Here is a 20,524-nt window from a genome sequence, read left to right as displayed (position 1 = left end):
AAGGGGAGGAAACCAGTGGGATTTCATAAAATAAAATAAAAAGAGGGGACAAATACATGGGAAAGAACACAGATTAAACTGTGAAAGCAGTTTTGGCTCAGCTCCTTTGTGAACAGTAGAGATGGTTGGATTTGTGCCAATTCTGGACGTGTTCATTCATAAGTCCAAGTGGGGTGAACTAGGTCCATTCAACATTAAAATGCAGAAGAAATGAAGCCTTCCTCTATCCTTGCTCCCAGGTACTCTTGCCTATAGCTGTGCTCATTAATTTATTTTAACGTTACAAGATGATGATGATGATGATAATAATAATAATAATAATAATAATAATAATAATAATAATAACAACAACAACAACAATAAAATTATTTATATCCTGCCCTCCCCAGCCGGAGCCAGGCTCAGGGCGGCTAACAACAATAAAACAGTACAACAGTACAACACAACACTCTAAATCCATTCATTATAAAATTAATTCAAATCAAATTGATGGCAACCATTGGGCCAGAGCTCCGTGAGGATTGCCGAAGGAGGGAGTCAGGCTGTGCCCTGGCCAAAGGCCTGGTGGAACAGCTCTGTCTTGCAGGCCCTGCGGAAAGATGTCAAGTCCCGCAGGGCCCTAGTCTCTTGGGACAGAGTGTTCCACCAGATCGGAGCCACAGCCGAAAAAGCCTTGGCTCTAGTTGAGGCCAGCCTAACCTCTCTGTGGCCTGGGACCTTCAAGATCTTTTTATTTGAAGACCGTAAGTTTCTCTGTGGTATAGCAAGGAATTTCACCCTTTTTGTTTGTTTGAAGAAGCAGCAGCAGCCACAGGCCATTCAAAGTAATGGACGACTCTCTTCTCCAACCTATCCACTTCACTCCTGACCAATAGGATCTCATAGCCATTAAGCCCTGAACTGAAACCGCCCTGAGACCTCCGGGTATAGGGAGGTATAAAAACACAATTAAAAAAAAACTGGGATGGGATGGGGTGGTGAGGTTCCCCTATTCCAAACACCAATCATATCTCTGCCATGAACAACTCATATCACACCATGTACCTCCTTGCCCCATAGGAAGACTTAAGAATACTCACTTTCCCAAATGCTTATAAGCTTTGCTCAACCCAAGATTTTTGCCCTCTGTTACAGCAAGTAGAGTGGGGTGGCGTTCCCACCTTGGCTTAGCTGAACTTTTATTTACATTGCTGGTGGTTTCTGCAAAACCGCTAAACAGAAATGCTGGGGGGGGGGGGGGAGCAGTGTACAAAAAGTACACAAATCAAGATTAGGACTGATAACTGCTCAGTTATAACTATTGTCAAGTGGTTCCCAAACCCATAAGAAGTTCCTTGGCTCCTTTTGGAGGAAGGATGGGACAGAATACACAGCTGCCTCTTTCTCAGTGAGAAGAGTACATTTATTTTTCATACAAAAGGTCGTGCGTTCCAGGTAGGGTCAGGAAAAAGTCTTGTCTGAGAACCTTAAAACCCACCTCCAATCAATGTAGACTAAGAATGGAGAACCTGTGGTCTTCTAGATGTTGATGACCTCCAGCTTCCATTACATCCAGCCAACATGGCCCATGATCAGAGATTATGGGAGTTGTAGTACAACAACATCTGGGAGACCACAGGTTATCTATCCCCAATAGTGCTAAAACTAAGCTAGGTGGACTAAGGCATGGGTAGGCAAACTAAGGCCCGGGGGTCGGATTCGGCCCAATCGCCTTCTCAATCCAGCCCGTGGACAGTCTGGGAATCAGCATGTTTTCACATGAGTAGAATGTGTCCTTTTATTTAAAATGCATCTCTGGGTTATTTGTGGGGCACAGGAATTCATTCTTTTTTATTTTTTTCAAAATATAGTCCGGCCCCCCCAAAAGGTCTGAGGGACAGTGGACCGGCCTCCTGCTGGAAAACTTTGCTGACCCCCGGACTAAGGGCTTGACTCAGTATCAAGCAGTTTCCTATGTTCCTATACCATAGCCAATGGGGTGTCCTCTAGGTGTTGTTGGGCTACAAAGCCTATCGTCTCTGACCTTTCACCATACCGGCTGGGGCTGACAGGAATTGCAGATGAACAGCAACTGCAGGGCAGCACCACAACAGCTATCCCAGTCTGATAGATAGATAGATAGATAGATAGATAGATAGATAGAGAGATACATAAATATAGATATAGATACACACACACACATATACATACGTGTAACTAAAGATGTATGGGATGCATGAAGTGCTCCCAAATCTTTAAAAAAACACAGAGCAGCCCTGCCCCTGCTTGTATAGAACCATGAACACACTTAAGAGTCCAAGGGTGTTTTCGGCTGTGTCTCCTGCCTTTTAGTTTAGGTTCCAGGAAATGTTATCTACCCAACATGTCATTTGCTTTCAGTGGAACACATTGTACTAGTAAAATAATTAGGCACTGCCAGGTGTTGAATTTGGGACTACTGAACCAGGTCACATTGAGAGGTGACCCTCCTCATTAGAGATATCTCCCATAGCTACTGTTGTGTAGTCTGATAGTGCATTATGCTTTCGTGTCAGACACCGCAAGCATATTAGTTCTTCGCACTAATCTACAATTAGGAGTGGTCCATGCAATAACAAGCCTTCTTTCAACCAAACTGTGCTAATGCAGCCTTAATCCCCCTTTTTTTTTTTAAGAGAAAGGAAGTGGGAAGGGAATCACTTTGGGGAATCTACAAGTATCACATTAGTGTTGCACTTCCAGATCATGATGGATACCAAATTGTGACAGGTGGAACAATAAGGCCAATCAGTGCATTATTCCACCAAAAGAACCCCAAAAACAGACAAAAACTACCATCTCAGAAGTCTATTGAGGAAGGGCTGTAACCTAGCAGTTGAGAACATGCTCTGCAAGCAGCAAATCCTGGTTCCTGGCATCTCCAGAAAAGTTTCAGAAAACCCTTGAGCCCCTCTGCTAGTCTAGTCAATGCCAAATGAGATGGGCTAATGGCCTGATTTGGTCTGAATCAGACTCCTACAGCCCATTTGTCTGGTTCAGACACATACCTTGTGTGTACCTTGGTTTAAGAACAGCTTAGTTTATGAACAACTTGGATTAAGAACGCTGCAAACCCGGAATGTGTTTTGGTTTGTGAACTTTGCCTTGGAAGCAGAACATGTTTCGCTTCCTGTTGAGTGTGTTCCATTTGTAAACTGAGTCCCCCGCTGCTATGGGAAAGCGCGCCTTGGTTTAAGAACACACTTCTGGAATGGATTAAGTTCGTAAACCAAGGTACCACTGTACTTGGAAGGCAACAGGCTTTGCATGGTGAAGTAGGGGGCCATGCCTTGTTCCCTCAAGGAAGGAGGTGAATGAACAAGTCATTTGGGTGGAGCTGCTACATCACACACTTCCATAAGAAAGGGGAGGACACCATGCCTGCTCCTTCTACCACTCCCCAGAAAAGTAGCTGAAGCAGGCCACTTTCATGAGAACATGTAGTTCTTCACACAGTGCATATTTATGCAATTCTCTTCCACAAGATATAGCTTAGAGGTGTAGAAGTACATTATGGCTACTAGTCAGAATGGCTGCAGAGAAGCCCAAGGTGCAGAGCCACAATATTACTCTGCTTGTGGCCAGTTGCTTGAAAGCAGCAAGGAATATGGCTGTTGCTTTCGTGCCCAGGCCTTCCTGGAAGCATGAGGCTTGCTATTTTGGGATGCTGGCATAGATGGACCTCTGATGCGATCCAGAAAGGCTCTTCTTTTAATAACTGAATGCATAGCTGGAAATGTTTCTGAAGATTCTACTTCAGCAACTCAGCATGGCTCAACAAGGAAGTCCCTTTTCAGTTTAGAAATCTGCTTTCTTGATAAACTGCAACAATGGTGCAGCAGAAACTTCAGAGACCTGGACTGGTCCTTCACAAACCCCCTCCTTAAATTTCTAGACCACCTGCGCAACAGTCCTAGGCCGCCTGTACGTTTTCATCCTTCACAGAACTCCCAATGAACCATCAAAGAATTTTCACCTTCCATTTAAAGAAGGCAGAAACTCTTGTGGGGAAAATGATCTCAGAAAAAGGAACATTTCTAAATTGTTGCTATAATATGGTTGGAAACACAGAAATAACTCTAAATAATTAGTTTGGATGGGGGAAGGATTGCTTGTTGCCGTAACAGTCTTGCCTCTGGTGGGATCTTTGCCAATATCAAGCCAACTTTAATTAGAGACGCACTCAAAGAGCTCTTGCCTTCCTTGGCTCTGTTTCAACCAATTCAAGCATGTTAAGCCTGCTCAACACTTCAAATCCTTCAGCGTAATGCATGAAATGCTTTCACAGCACTGGATAACCTTTAAGGGCATAGCCATCCCTTGACTGGCAGGTGTTTTAATCCATCCTAGGGTTGCTGACTCTTGAATCAGCTACTGCAGCTATTATGAAAACCTCTGCCTACTGATTTCCACTTATCAAACCTATATTTTCCTGCGTTTTTCGCCTAGTCAGTTGACAACCCTTACTCACTTTCCCTGGGATTGACCCACTGATCCCCCCAAAAATGCAAATTAAAGGCAGGTGCTTATGTAACACATGATAATTTAGGGCTTGTTTTGATAAAAGGCCCTCATCTCAGAAGACAAACTTCCTAGTCTATGCTCTGTCACACTCATGGGGGAACCATCTGAGGCTGAGGAGTGGAAAAGGAAAGGGCAGTGTTTTTCTTTCGCATCCCTGAACGGCACCCACCTTCTGACAGGTGACTGCTGTTTCTCATTATTGCCTGGCCATAAATACTTCCAGGTCAGACCTTTGCCTGAGCTACAGCCAGACACTGGCCTTTTGGTGTAGCTCCAAACAGGAGACTTCAACCTCCCTGGGACGATCAGCGCATTTGCAAACTGGATCAATCACTGTGGGCATCACACATAACAACCAAGCGCACACCACAACCTATTCTATTAGCGACAAGAGAATGTTTCTTTCAAATCTAATTTCAGCAGGGGATAAACACAAAAAAGGCCTTTGTAGACTCATAGGTAGCTGTGGCACAAAGCAGAAAGTACTATAATTCAGCTTCAATACAAAAGCTACCAAGGTTGGAAGGGTGTTTTTTTTATCTAAAAGATGCAGAACTACAAGAGGACTTCACATTTGCCTCATAACCATTTTTAAAAGGATAAGAATATCACATTTAGTGATAAGGCAGAAATCTTTGCAATCTATTCAGTTCTGATTCTCACACTTCCAGGAATGTGTGTCAAGTCTACTTCTATTAACTAATATGTTGAATAGGAAACCGCTTCAGATAAAAAGATAGGGTAATTATAGATCATTTCATGGAAGGAATTCTGTAAATTCTTGAGTTACCTGGGAGTAAGCCACAATGAACTCGACAGTGGATGAACTTATGAATACACAATAACCTTAACTTTTGAGGATATCATTTTGCTATAAATATTGCAAAGCAGTATTTCAGACTGTACATTGGTACCTCGGGTTAAGAACTTAATTCGTTCTGGAGGTCTGTTCTTAACCTGAAACTGTTCTTAACCTGAAGCACCACTTTAGCTAATGGGGCCTCCTGCTGCCGCTGCGCTGCTGCTGCACGATTTCTGTTCTCATCTTGAAGCAAAGTTCTTAACCCGAGGTAATATTTCTGGGTTAGTGGAGTCTGTAACCTGAAGCGTATATAACCCGAGGTACCACTGTAGTTCAAAAGGCAGATTTGCCAAGAGATTTATTATTTTATCTTATTGCTAAGTTAACAAGGTCTACCAGACAGCATTGGCAAGTGCCAAACTCATTATAGCATTTCATAAGAATACATCATCACAGAACAAACAGGAAACAGAAATTCTCAGGAGACAAATGAGATCTCAACCTATGCACTTCAAAGATACACATGGAAGACAGATCTAAAATATACAATGTGTGGGTAATGCAGAAAGGGGATATGACACAAACTACCATTCAAATGCTCACTGGAAGGACAGATCTTGAAGCTTAGGCTCCAATACTTTGGGCTACCTCATGAGAAGAGAAGACTCCCTGGAAAAGACCCTGATTTTGGGAAAGACTGAGGGTACAAGGAGAAGGGGACAACAGAGGACGAGATGGTTGGACAGTGTTCTCAAAGCTCCCAGCATGAGTTTGACCAAACTGCAGGAGGCAGTGGAAAACAGGAGTGCCTGGTGTGCTCTGGTCCATGGGGTCACGAATAGTCGGACACAACTAAACGACTAAACAACAACCACCACCATTCAAATGCATTTCAGCCTTCACACAAGAGAATGGGTAAAATGTAGCTCATAAATGGCCTTTGCAAGCATTAAAGCTTCACAGGATTAACAAACTCTTTATTACTTAAGTGCTGGAGAAGTTGCAAGAAACAGGGTTGACAAGCTACTATATATCTGCTGGACAGCTGAATGATATTAGGAACTAATTTTTGAAAGTGCCATCAAAAGCAATCCTGCCTTAAATACTCCAAAACTAAGTTTATATCATATTTTTAAGGGCAACCTATCCTGCATTCCCACAGAAATCTTATAAGCGCTCACCATGCTAGCTGCAAGGAAGAGTCACAATATGGCAGACATCAATCAATGGTGTCAAAGGCAGTTTTAACAGACTAGCTTACAGAACAAATTGACTGGGTAAATGAGGGCAGATAATTTCACTGAAAACTGGTATCCATTCTAAGCTTATGTCATGAAGTAGCCAAGGTTACTAATTAATTTGAACCCAACATTAAACAACAATTTCATGTCCTGCCTAATGCACAATGTATCTGTTAGCTGCTATTAAGGTGTGGGGAGGGGAAAATACAGTGGTACCTCAGGTTAAGTACTTAATTCATTCCAGAGGTCTGTTCTTAACCTGAAACTGTTCTTAACCTGAAGCACCACTTTAGCTAATGTGGCCTCCTGCTGCCGCCGCACGGCCGGAGCACGATTTCTGTTCTCATCCTGAAGCAAAGTTCTTAACCCGAGGTACTATTTCTGGGTTAGCAGAGTCTGTAACCTGAAGCATATGTGTAATGGTTCTAGGGGTTGCTCGTGCGTAAGCCGGTGCAAACACCTGGCTGGATTGCCTGAATGAACCTTTTCTGTCCGGACAGCCACTCACCCATGGCTGTCTCAAGCGCTGGCAGAATCCGTCAGTGGGCGTTTCTTAAACTTCTTCCAGCAAAGAAGCTCTTTGACGCCTAGTCTCCTCCTACTCTCTCTGTGCGAAAGCCTTCTGCGCAAGGAGGGCGTAGGCAGCGGAAGACCTCTACTGTCCCCGCTGGTCCCCGGCAAGGAGTCATGGGACCGCCTCGCCGCTTCCCCCATCTGCCCCCCTTCTCCACTGGTGCTACACTGATTCTCTTCCCCAGAAGATGGGCTGCCTCTCCCAATCCCGAGAATGCGGAATCCCTCTGGATTTTGCTCTCTCCCTCCGGCACTGATGGCAGTTCCCTGACAATATGTAACCTGAAGTGCATGTAACCCGAGGTACCACTGTATGTTATTAAGAGAAGGGGTTGAGGGAAGGAGCATGAAGTCTTGAGACTGCTGTCCAATTCCGGGAGATAACAACAAACAGAGCATGTTTGGCTGAAAATATACTCATTGGGTTTCCCTCTCTCTTCTCAGCTGCATATGCAGCTTTTAGTATAACTTTTAAAATAAGGAATACTAATTGTTATTTTCAATATTAAATAAATAAAGGTGCAGCTTCGCATTGATATTCAGCACATATGCACTTACCAAGCTTCAGGTAGCAAAAAGGAATATTCATGTGGAGAGGTGGTCTCTGGAAAATTAGAGAGAATTGCCAGCCGATGCGGAAGGAGGTCTGACCCATGGTATGTGAACAAAATCTCCAGGGCTCTTACATTGCTTTCCTGCACCAATAATTCAGTTTTAGTATTCATGAGACAGCTTATGGGCCAGTCTGTTTAAGAAGTAACCATACACACACACACACCTCAAATTATGGCAGATGGCATAATTCTCATATAAAAAACCCACAGGCCAGAGTATTAGCTATCCATTCCCTTCTGCTCTGTTGATTTTCTTGTGCTGTTCAGAAACTAAACATATTTCATGAATGCTCCGAACGAAAAAAAATATGCCATTGGTGGTTTTGTTGGACCAAGGACACACCTACCATATAGTGGCTGAGGAGAGGAAATTTACCAATGTGCTTTTTGGGGGAGGGGGGATTACAGGAGAAGACAGCAACTGAGCGGACTGAGAAGGAAATCTAGGACAGATGAAAAGAAAACAAACAGCTGGGACAGGGGCAGCCAGACTGCCAGAATGAGGGGAAAGCAGAAGTGGGGTAAATACAAAAGGGAATCTTTTTTTTTTTTACTCCCAAGGGCAAGAAGAGACGACTGGATGAATGAATATAAAGAAGGAGATGGAAGAAAACATCAGTGAAGCACTCAAAGAAAAAACAGAGAGCAGCTACACCAGAGGTATCCATCTCGGACAAGGACAGGAAATGGACTGTGGCCAATAGCAATGAAGCAACCGCTACTTCTTCAATTTTGGTGAATTCCCTTTCCTCAGCCACTAGATGACAGATGTCTCCCACTTGGTTCCCTCGCTGCGAGAAGCCAAGTTACAGGGAACCAGGCAGAGGGCCTTCTCGGTAGTGGCACCCGCCCTGTGGAACGCCCTCCCACCAGATGTCAAAGAGAAAAACAACTGCCAGACTTTTAGAAGACATCTGAAGGCAGCCCTGTTTAGAGAAGCTTTTAATGTTTCATAGACTATTGTATTTTAATATTCTGTTGGAAGCCGCCCAGAGTGGCTGGGGAAACCCAGCCAGATGGGCAGGGTATAAATAATAAATTTGTTGTTGTTGTTGTTTTTGTTTGATGGCCTTTCATCCAAGGAATATATCCATTACTCATAGGTGGGCAGGGGGACTAATCCCAATGCCTGCTCCAAAGTGTTGTGTTCCGAGTCAGTCCTACTGCATCAGTTGATCTCACTGGGCCCAACAACTGGACACAATAACTATACCAGTTCCATGCTAGCGTAGCCTGAGCAGGCTTTTCCCGTCCCCCACCCACATCAACAGGGCTGTGGATGTAGCTCCACTTGGCACCCAGCTAGGACTGGATTGCTTTGCCCATTACCAAAAGGGTCTCATATATTACCACTGGCGACAAGTATGGGTGCAAATGGCCTCACTGACAACTTTCCCATATTTCTTCAGACATGACATCTGGTGCCTGGGATAAAACTGTGGGAAAAGTAACCTTAAGAGGCCCTATTATTCCCTCTCATCAGAGATAAACTACAAAAAGCATTACCTCTATTAATTACGGTCTGTCCTAAATGAAACCCATTTTTTCCTGCCAGACATGCATTGTACAAATAGAAAGGCAAGTCACGTCTCAAAATTTTGCTGTGAAATAATTTATACCCGAGCATATGTCCTTGCAGAAAGAACAATATTCTGATTGCGGAACTTCTTGAAGAACTCTGCGTCATATCTCTGTTCGGCAACGTGTGGCCCACCGAGAATTTCCTGAAGGAAAAATCATCGGAAACATTTTACTAGGCTGATTGGTTCCTCAACAGAACACAACACAGTGAACTTCCCGAAACTTTGTTGGCACATGTGGCCCTCTGGAAAGCGAGAAAGATTTACTAGAAACGGGAGGGGAACACTGGGCTTGGAGTGGAGGAGAGCTACAGGCTCCCATTATACATGCCCCAACCCTCTTGGGACACGGGTGGTGCTGTGGGTAAAACCTCAGTGCCTAGGGCTTGCTAATCGCATGGTCGGCGGTTCGAATCCCCACGGCGGGGTGAGCTCCCATCCTTCGGTCCCAGCTCCTGCCCACCTAGCAGTTCGAAAGAACCCTTAAGTGCAAGTAGATAAATAGGTACCGCTTTATAGCGGGAAGGTAAACGGCGTTTCCGTGTGCTGCGCTGGTGCAGGCTCGCCAGAGCAGCTTTGTCACGCTGGCCATGTGACCCGGAAGTGTCTCCGGACAGCGCTGGCCCTCGGCCTCTTAAGTGAGATGGGCGCACAACCCTAGAGTCGGACACGACTGGCCCGTATGGGCAGGGGTACCTTTACCTTACCCTCTGCTGGTTATCTGCAATTTTAACAACCCAAAGGTTGATTGTCCTGCTGCACTCTTAAGCAATGATGCTGTGGTCTGCGCAACTGGGTGCACCACAGGCCGGTAAGTTGGTTGCATATTTTCACTACAGCTTTCACACACATGCAATGCACTAAAAACATAAGGACAGGTTTTAAATACCGGGGCCTTAAGTATAGTTTGCTAGGAGAAAGAAGACAGGATGGGGAGGAGAGAGAGAAAGAGACACAGAATGTGCTGCGATGCAAATTATGCAACATAACGTATGAGAAGAGTATGCTGGAGTGCAATAATGGTGTTGCCTGCCTCGTTATTTATAACCACTGAAAATCAGAGTTGAAAACATAAAAGCTAAACTATCAGAGTGAAAGGTCCTGAGGGTGCTATATAGTGAGTTGTACATAACAAATGCAATCCACAATTTTCCAAACCTCGTATGTTGCTAGCCGATCCAAATACGTTAGCAGTTTCAATCTGCTCCGGCAAAGTTCTTTCTGTTCCAATGTTAACCTGTTTTAAAAGGGGGAGGAGAGAGAGAAAGGCAATATATAAAGAAATACAGAATCGGCAGCACTGAGTATTTGGGGTTGGCTTTTTTTGGGGGGGGTGTACGATGCTGGCCACATGACCTGGAAGCTGTATGCCGGCTCCCTCGGCCAATAAAGCGAGATGAGCGCCACAACCCCAGAGTCGGCCACGACTGGACCTAATGGTCAGGGGTCCCTTTACCTTTTTTATGATTTTATACAAGCAAACCGCTGCTTGTAAAAAAAACAACTTGATTATTTACTGTGGCAGCACCATCAATTTGAAACTCTGCCTTTTGCTGTCAAGCAGGTACTTCCACTGTACTCTTTTTGGTGCCTGGTAAAAACATAATTGTTTGGCCAAGTCTGTGGATTTTAATTTTAACTTTTCGTATCCTTTGATGCATTGCACATTTTTCCTGATCTTACTGTTTCATCTCTCTGTACATTGCTTTGAGGTTTTTCACCATCAAGCGATGGATAAATTTTATGATGAATGAATGTACATACAATGCATTCAGATTCAATTGGTTCAGAGATGCCCTCAAAGGCATAAGCAGGAATGCACACAGAGTTGTGTATTCATATGTCAGTATCGTCCGTCTGTGCATTGCCATGACTTGCCAATGGATGTGAATTCAGACACTCATCTGAATCCAGAGCAACCAGCTGCAATGAGGGCTGGATCAGGCCCCTTGCCTGCCTGCAGTTAGAGTTGCATAGTGGAATCCTTCTCCATATTTTAAATCTGAATGGGAAATTCAGAAAGCTGAGCTATTTTCAAAATACACTGCCAACTAAAAATTTATAGCTTGATCCAATTAGAAGTGAAATGTATTTTAAAATATCCTCTCTTTGGGGGGATTATTGCATATATAAACCTAGCAATATAGCAAGAGGACACCCAGCCTGACATTTACTTGGAGAAGTTTACTGATTGAAGAAGTTCTTGACGCTTCATGGCTTCTCGCTCCTTCCTACTCTCTGCTTCTTCCTCTGGAGTTAAAAACTCTTCAAAAAGCAGTTCATCAATGTCCATATCACCTGGCAAGATAAACCTAGGAGGAGAACGAAAATCAATGAATGGGGAACTGGTTATTTGATCAAGAAAAGTTTGGGGTTTTTTAAAGAGCTTTCTATCTTCTAGATTACAATTGATTTTTTTATATATATTAAAAAAATATATCCTGAAATAGCACCCAACTAAAAAAAGGACAGCTCTCACAAGTCAAAATGTGCAGGTCTTTTCATCCCTTCAAAACAAGCAGGCAAAAGGAAACATCTACAAATATGAAACATCCCCCCAAAAAAGTATGAAAGGAAATAAGAATTTGTGGCATTTGTGAATGGGAACTTAGCTATGACAGTCAGGCCTGCACCCCCAGCGATTCTGTTCCCAATCTTATCAGATCTAAGAAGATTTAGAGATGCTGGGAGGGGCTTGTGTATGCACCGTAAAATAACTAATATGACCTCTCATCATTAGGACTTGACCTGTGGCACATTGATCAAGAGTAGCCAGATTTAATTTAAAAGCTCCATGAACTCCCTGTGACATTTACTTAGGTTCCAAAGAGAGTGTCCCTATGGAATTTTTCACACTTAGAATGGTACTTCTGGGAGGGGGGTGGAATCGCTTTGCATTCATCCAACTCTTCCCCCAACCTATCAATTTACTAATTTGGAAGTTTACAGGTTTGTAAAGAGGCAGACAGACATACATGCCAACCTTGTTTTCACAGGAGATTCTAGCATGCAAAAAAAGGGGAAGTTTCATTTAATATCGATCCATCACAGTTTATCGCTTAATAAAACAATAATTTAATAAACAATAAACAACCATTGTTACGCTCTTTGCTGAATCTGGTTAGCGACCCAAGTGAGCAGAGCTGACACTCTGCTTCCACAAACCTGCCGCCATCTTCTCCTTTCCCAATGGCTATGAGCGCCTCCAGGTCTGTTCCTTTTAAGCCGTATTGCAACAACTCTTTAGCAGCATCCACATTCTCAGGAACTCTTTCTAAGCACTCATGAAGGACCCAAGAACGCTTATTGATTTTGCTCTGACACCACCAAAGACAAACAAACCAAAAAACCGAGGGGGGGGGGAGACACAAATGATTCATTAGAGTAGACTGATAGCAAGGGTGTATACGATCATGAGAGCACATTGAATAAGGCAGCTTTCTGTGCTTAACAGATACAAACTCTTCAGTCTATCTAGCTGAATATAATCTTCAATGGCTGACAACAGCTCTCTGGGTTTTCAGAGAGGGTCTCACCTAACCCTACACACCAGGGTTCAAACCTGGGATTTTCTACATTCAAAGTATTTGCTCTACCATTTAGCCCTTCCTGCAGATGTCACACCAGTGTTTCCCAAACTTGGGTCTCCAGCTGTTTTCAGACTACAATTCCCATCAATCCTGACCACTGGTCTTGTTGCTAGGAATGATGGGAGTTATAGTCCAAAAACAGCTGGAGACCCACGTTTGGGAAAAGCTGTGTTGCACTAACAATTACCTTTTTTTAACCTCCCATTCACCCCTAATTGTGATTTGGAGATCAAATCAACTGGACTACAGAGAATACATCAGTAGACATTTTTAAAGGATGATATTATTATTATTATTATTATTATTATTATTATTTCTTAAATTTGTATACTGCACTTCATCTGTAGATCTCACGGCAGCTCACAACATAAAATTACAGTGGTACCTCGGGTTAAGTACTTATTTCGTTCCAGAGGTCCGTTCTTAACTTGAAACTGTTCTTAACCTGAGGTACAACTTTAGCTAATGGGACCTGCTGCTGCTGCTACCGCGACGCCAGAGCATGATTTCTGTTCTCATCCTGAAGCAAAGTTCTTAACTTGAGGTCCTATTTCTGGGTTAGCGTCTGTAACCCGAGGTACCACTGTACAATATAAAACCCACCAGAAAGCCATGATAAAAATAAGAACAAAAACAAATAATCCCCCTTCCCACAACACATTTAAAAGGACGTTGGAAGTCAGTCAGCCCAAGGCCTGGTTGAATAGGAACATTTTCACCTGGCGCCTAACAGTGTCTAATGAAGGTGCCAGGCAAACCTCTCTGAGGAGAACATTCCACAAATGGGGAGCCACTGCAGAAAAGGCCCATTCTCATGTTGTCACCCTTCGGACTTCTTGTAGAGGAAGCACATGAAGAAGGGCCTCTGAACCCAGCAAAGGCACATCAGGAGACTACCCAATGGGCATCAATGGGCATTCAATGGGTCTTTTCTGAGTATGACTAATGTTGCAAAGTACAAAATAAAAATGCTTAACCCTGTTTATTTTGCATAGTAAAGAATTGTTTTTGGGTTTCTTTCAAATCCAGTTTTAGACCCAATAACACTGGAAATTTGACATGCTTTGTAAAAGCATGGCGGCCGGCAGATGTTTTAGACTGGAACACACATGAGCCCTGAAGTCATTTGGTGGAATTCATTGTCGAGTTATTATGAACATTCCACCTGCACAAGCACTGCCGCTTGTCAGAAGGAACAATTGCCCCTCACTCTCCATCTCCTCCGCTGTCCTGGGGGAATCGCACAACCCTTCAGAGTCAATTTTGGTGTTGTGGGTTGGGGCACACGGCTGGGGGAGGGGGAAGTCCTGTTGCACAAGTGGAAGTTTCCGCTGACAAAGGCATGTTAGGTGAATCCCACCCAATGAGCATTGTAGTGCAAAACATCTGCAGTGCAGGGCATGAGCTTCAGAAAGGCTAACATAAAAACTACCTTCCCCTAAGAGAACATACCAGATAATCCTGAATAGAAGCAATGCTAACAGCCGATTTCCTCCATTGCCTCTGATACACAAGGTCAGAATCAAGGTCGTATGTTTGAGCCAGCGACAAAGCTTCTCCGTATTCTTCATTATCAATCTACAAACAAAGCATAATGAAATCAAAGCAATCGCTGCGGGCTCCATTACAACTTTCCATAAGAAAAGCAGCAAGTACAACAGGTTTAGCATTATTCAGAGAATCAGGAAGATCATTTCCCTCCCAGAATACCCTTTTGCCAGTCAAAAACAATTGCGCAGTGTCTGATCCACTAGACAACCGGTTTCATCACAATCCATATATAACAGGTGCCCGTGACCCTTCATTTTACACAGCAGTCTCAAATCAAAGGCTGCACAATCATAACAGGAAGGGATTCATTTCATCCAGGAACAATATAATATGCTTCAAATGCTCAGGGGAAGAAATGTGAGATCCCCATAGCAGAAATTGTATCTTGAGGAAAAAGCATTTGCAACAAACGAGTAACACCTGCACATTTATTGATTGGGATGGAAAAAATGCACAAGGCACTATGCTGCTTCAGCATCATGACTAGAAAATACCTCCTGCTTTTCACTGTACGTTATAAAGGTAAAGGCAAAGGGACCCCTGACCATTAGGACCAGTCGTGACTGACTGGGGTTGCGGCGCTCATCTAGCTTTATTGGCCGAGGGAGCCAGCATACAGCTTCCGGGTCATGTGGCCAGCATGACTAAGCCGCTTCTGGCGAACCAGAGCAGTGCACAGAAACACCGTTTACCTTCCCGCTGGAGTGGCACCTATTTATCTACTTGCACTTTGACATGCTTTCGAACTGCTAGGTTGGCAGGAGAAGGGACCGAGCAATGGGAGCTCACCCCGTCACGGGGATTCGAACCGCCGACCTTCTGATCGGCAAGTCCTATGCCCTGTGGTTTAACCCACAGCGCCACCAAGGTTCAAATCCCCACTCAGTCATGAAGCTTGCTGGCTGTCCTTGGGTCAGTCACTGACTCTCAGCCTAACCCGCCTCACATGGATGTTGTGGGGATTAAATGAAAAACAGGAGAATGATGTGCACCACCTTAAGTTCCTTGAAGGAAAGGTGGAATATAAAATGCAATAAGTAGACAAACAACCCCAATACTCTTCGAAATACGAGTGCAATGACAAACTAATTAAGACACATCAAAATAACTTGGAAGGTAGTTCTGTTTAAACCAATGTTACCTAATCTTGGGTCTCCAGCTGTTTTCAGACTACAATTCCTATCATCCCTGCCCCTTGCTAGCTAGGGATGATGGGCGCTGTAGTCCAAAAACACCTGAAGACCCAAGTTTGGGAAACCCTGGTTTAAACCAATGCTACCGAAACATGTCCAGCTGAACTAAGACCCAAGTGCCCTGTGGTAAGAAAATTAATGATCACGTGAGAAAAGGGAGGGCAGAATGTCTCACTCTCACCTTTCTTTGGTACAGCTCCTCAGGAGTCGTGGACCTCAGGTTTACGAGGCGGTAATTCTTTATGATAGTGCGCGGACGTTTCCGCGGAGGAGCAAAGCGCTCCATTTCGGTCACAAAGTACAAGCCTTGCTTAAGGTAGCCAAAATACCGGGCCTTGGCAGAAGTTTCGTCGTCCGAATCGGAGTCATCTTCTCCTTCGTCTTCATCACCAGGCCTGCTATCCAAGCGCGATCTTTTTGGAGCCAGCTTCACCTCGCACTACGAGAAAAGCAATTCTTACTAAACAGCGCAATGCATCACACTTAAGTCTGTCAGGCTTCAGCACACAGAGAGGCAATAAGCCACCACCACAATTCTCAAAGCTTCTGGGACCAAAAAGAAACCAGCTCCAGAAAATGAATTTCCTTCTCAAGCATCCAGCAGCGGCTACATACAGAGCAAAGTTATTAGCATGGAAGGGCCATTAGCACAACCCCAGTGCTAAGTACATTCATAAGGACTAGGACATGCTTAATAAATACATTTTGTAAGAATTAGTAGGGTCTCCTTGGAATGCCCTATGCCTTTGGTATTGAAAGTAAGACAAGCACTGTCATTGCATTATTTTTGGTACCAAGTTTTCATTTGCCCAGACCTGTTTTTTTTTTGAAGAAAAAAAGAGAAATCTGTATTGTATTAGTTGGCTGAATAGTAGTTGTGTTTTCTAGTTTATTATTTCTTAGGCTATGGTTTTGTTTTGTTTTTTACTGGCTGCTTTAATAGTCTATTTATATATTTTTATGTAAACTGCCGTATAATTCACGTTTTGGGTTAGGGTTTAGACATTCTGAAAGGAAAGAAGTTCCCTTTCTTGTTATAAATATATAGATATCACTATATCATCTAATCACAAGGTCACATAGGAAGCATATGATACTGAAATATCTGAAACTGAATACAAGTTTTAAAACAAGATTATGAAGCGGAAAGATCTATCATTACATGTAATTTAGTTGCAGCAGTATATCTGAATGAACAACAATGAAAGAGGCACATGAAGCTTTGCACTTTTGCCTCAAACCTTGCTTCAAAACTACACAGTGCCATGTATGATTATAGCTTCAGCAATGCAGGTAGCCAGACGTTGCCCAGCAGTTTTACATTCTAATGGGGGAGGGAGGACTCAAAATACACAAAAATAGGAGAACACTAAAAACAACTGAGCATAGACTACCTCAGACAAATGAACCTTCAAGCATTTGAGGGAAAGGGAGAGAGAGAATGAGAACAAGTACATTTAAATAGGCTGCTAAAGAGTTCATGAAGAAAAAAGCCCCGAAAGATAGGGAATAGAAGCAAGGACAAATGAGAATACTAGAACGAAATCAAATGAATAATAAGGAAAAGCTAGAGATAGCAGGTGGGCAGCAGAACACAAAACAGGAGCAAGTGTCTTAGGCAGAAAGGGGATGGCTAAGAGAACATTCCTATATGTCAATTCAAAAGTAAGCCTCAGTGAGCTTAATGGTACCTACTCCCAGGTAAGAGAGTACAAAATTGCAACCCCCAAAAAACCCCACAACAATACAGTGGTACCTCAGGTTAAGTACTTAATTCGTTCCGGAGGTCCGTTCTTAACCTGAAACTGTTCTTAACCTGAATCACCACTTTAACCTGAAGCACCTGCTGCTGCTGTGCCACCGGAGCATGATTTCTGTTCTCATCCTGAAGCAAAGTTCTTAACCTGAAGCACTATTTTTGGGTTAGCAGAGTCTGTAACCTGAAGCGTATGTAACCTGAAGTGTATGTAACCCGAGGTACCACTGTAATTAAGACATTATTTAATAAGGGAATGGAGCATGGGCAGAAAAAAAGGGAATTTAGCATTATCTGACAACTTGAAAACGAGTCTTAGATCATCGTGAAAAGGATGGCACCAAGATCTTTAGTTTTAAGAGAAATAGTGGCACTGCTGATACACAAAAGAAACAGGAATAAAAAGAACTAGAGGGGAAATAATTTTCAAAAAAAACAACACCTCAGTATTTGAAAGGCAGACAGCCCTGAGGAAATTACAAGATGACAAGGTAAAGGATTAACAAAAGGAGACACATCAGATGCATACAAACGTCATATGCACAGACATGTTTAATACAAAGGGAACAAAAGTCTCGCTCAATAACGGCAACTATTCAGAAGAAGAAACGCTTGCTAACTGAAGGCATTTTTAAAATATCCACTAAATCGCTGAGTGAAAGATGTGACACTACTGACTCTTGATTTAACCCTCCAATGCTCAACTGGTGCTAAAAAGGAGGATTAAAAATTATGTTGGATTTGCTCCTTAAACTGTGCTACTTCGCATTCCCAGTGTTCTCCTGATTTGAAGATTCTATGTTCTATGGCGTTTCATAAATTTCCTATGACATATGCTTCATTTTTGATGTTCCAGAAGTATATAAATATAGGGGTGTTATGATACTACAAGTCCAAAGATGGGGGGGGGGGAGAGCTAAATTAAACAAATTAATTTAGTCTCATTGGCTGGGGGGCAGGGCGGGAAGAGCTCCTAAAAGTTGATACAGTAGATGAGATTTATTAACTATGGATAACTTAGTGCTTGTTACTCATACCATCAGAAGTTTTGAGTTCAACAAAAAGAACCCACAATATGTAATCATAATTAAATTTTCCATAGTTGTGTGTCCCTTTACTATAGATTAAATTAATTTATTTTTTGCCAGTAAATTAAAGTCACCCAGCTACTTCGGAATGTCACAATAAACCATGGTTTATCCTAAGAGGGATAAGTCACAGTTAGCCTTGATCTCACACACTCCCCAACTCCCCAGCATGGCTGTGAGGAGATTGGAATGTCCTGTGTCCTGCCTAAGGGCAGTTTGCCATTTCATCGAAACCCAACAGAATGCAGTAAATCTTATATATGGCTTGTTAAGAACAAGCTAACCACAGTCAAGTTAAAGTGATCGTTTGTCAGTTTAACAAGTTAACAAATGATCCGTGTAGTTCCCATCACAGACGCTTTGTTTGTACCTTTTCGTGATCTGGAAAACACCAGACTAACTACAGTTTCCTGTTGAGTCTTAATTGTGAAATTATGATTTACATCCTCAGAATAAGCCAGGGTGTTAAGCCAACTTCAAAGCATGGCTTGTTCCAAAGCCGTTAGCTATAGTTCCTGGGCAGGTATTCAACTAAGTTTCACTCGGAGTGGAGCCACTGGAATTAACAGACTTAATTTATCCATGTTCATTAATTCCAATGAGTTACTGAGTGAAACTTGGTTGAGTCCCCACCTGGTTCAGATGTAGCTTGCTAGCTTGCTTGCTCACTCATATGTGTGGAGGCACATATGTAGCAGACATAGGATTATTTTAGCGTGGTTCACAGATTATGAAGCTGGCTTGTTTCAGACAGAGCATAGGTAAGATTTACAAGAGTTTGCCAGGTTTCAACATAACGTGTCCAAGTCAGGAATATTCGGTGTTATGTTGGAGGGGATGCCAGAAAACAGGGCATTATGTTCACATGTAGTGGAGGTATAAATATGTACGAATTTTTTGGCAAAGGGTGTTTAAGGAGATAACAGAAATCACTGGGTTAAAGCTGACCAAAAGTCCAGAGGTAGCATAATTATCAATTTACGATGGGGTGGAAGGTTCACAGGCTATGAAGGACTTGCTCACAAATTTATTGACAGCTGCACAAATTATGATAGATAGGAAGTGGAAGGGGCAAGCAGAATATAAAATGGCAGAATGGTATAAAGAGGTGTGGGATAGAGCTATTAATAATGAGTTGACATGTGTCATTAAGGTAAAACAGGGAATACGGAGGAGAAATGATTTTGAGGAGAAATGATCTCAAGAGGTGTTGAAGTTTTGGGAGGTTGGATAGTTACAATGGAATGGTCTCGGTGGTGGGGGTGCACATTTTTATTCTTATTTATTTATGATTATTACTTTGTCAAAATAAAAGTTATTTTTTAAAAAATAAAGCGTCCAGGTCAACTTCTTGCAGCCACACCAGAGAAGGCTGGAGGCTCTCTGCAGCTACTTCACCTTGGAAAAAGCCATGGTTCACTGTGACATCCCAGTCAGAACTACCCCCGTCTGCATTTATATTGGATTTGAAATTGGTTTTACATATGAAATATTGTTTGTACACATGGAATTGTTTTTATTCTCGATGTTGCCACTGTGAAATTGCTTTGAGATAATATTACAGAAAAAAACATTTCATAAACGCAATGAAATAATAAAGAAATAATTTGAATAGGGACATTGTCAAATGCATCTCACTCTTCTATTTTAATAACTGAAGTCCATCTAAAATGCTTTACACACACACACACACACACACACACACACGTGTATAGGAGACTTACACATGGAGATGACATTCCACACATAGAAATATGACATTTCTGGCAGTGTTCCCTACCTCCAAACTTAGAAATCCACCATCATGAGCAGAGGTGACCTGAGGGGAACTTTCAAACCATTCACAGGATTTGCCCAACAGGTTTTTCAAGGTCTTCACTGATGACACTGTCAAAGCACCCGAACAGCGAGCCAGGATGACTGCATTCTCTGACCACCAGTTGATGTCTATCATTGGGTAAAAAGATTCCTTGTCTTGGAGGTGGGGGAAAGTA

The 20,524-nt window shown here is 42.8% G+C and overlaps 1 protein-coding gene across 2 annotated transcripts in view; it reads right to left on the bottom strand.

The window, feature by feature from the left end:
• Positions 1 to 20,524, bottom strand: part of NBAS (NBAS subunit of NRZ tethering complex) — a 175,144-nt gene that overhangs the window by 119,734 nt on the left and 34,886 nt on the right. For both annotated transcript variants that reach the window (XM_083431294.1, XM_083431293.1), the window contains exons 14-21: positions 20,311 to 20,504; positions 15,868 to 16,125; positions 14,395 to 14,520; positions 12,518 to 12,669; positions 11,527 to 11,664; positions 10,511 to 10,589; positions 9,392 to 9,496; positions 7,717 to 7,853 (exon numbers count right to left, since the gene is read on the bottom strand). In XM_083431294.1, the coding sequence (XP_083287420.1) occupies positions 7,717 to 7,853; positions 9,392 to 9,496; positions 10,511 to 10,589; positions 11,527 to 11,664; positions 12,518 to 12,669; positions 14,395 to 14,520; positions 15,868 to 16,125; positions 20,311 to 20,504 (1,189 nt within the window). The remainder of the gene's footprint in view (positions 1 to 7,716; positions 7,854 to 9,391; positions 9,497 to 10,510; positions 10,590 to 11,526; positions 11,665 to 12,517; positions 12,670 to 14,394; positions 14,521 to 15,867; positions 16,126 to 20,310; positions 20,505 to 20,524) is intronic.

Source organism: Podarcis tiliguerta (genome assembly GCF_965153285.1).
Source record: "Podarcis tiliguerta genome assembly, chromosome: 3".
Lineage (NCBI taxonomy): Eukaryota > Metazoa > Chordata > Lepidosauria > Squamata > Lacertidae > Podarcis > Podarcis tiliguerta.
Note: the sequence above shows the minus strand (reverse complement) of the source record. Positions and strands in the feature narration are given on the sequence as shown.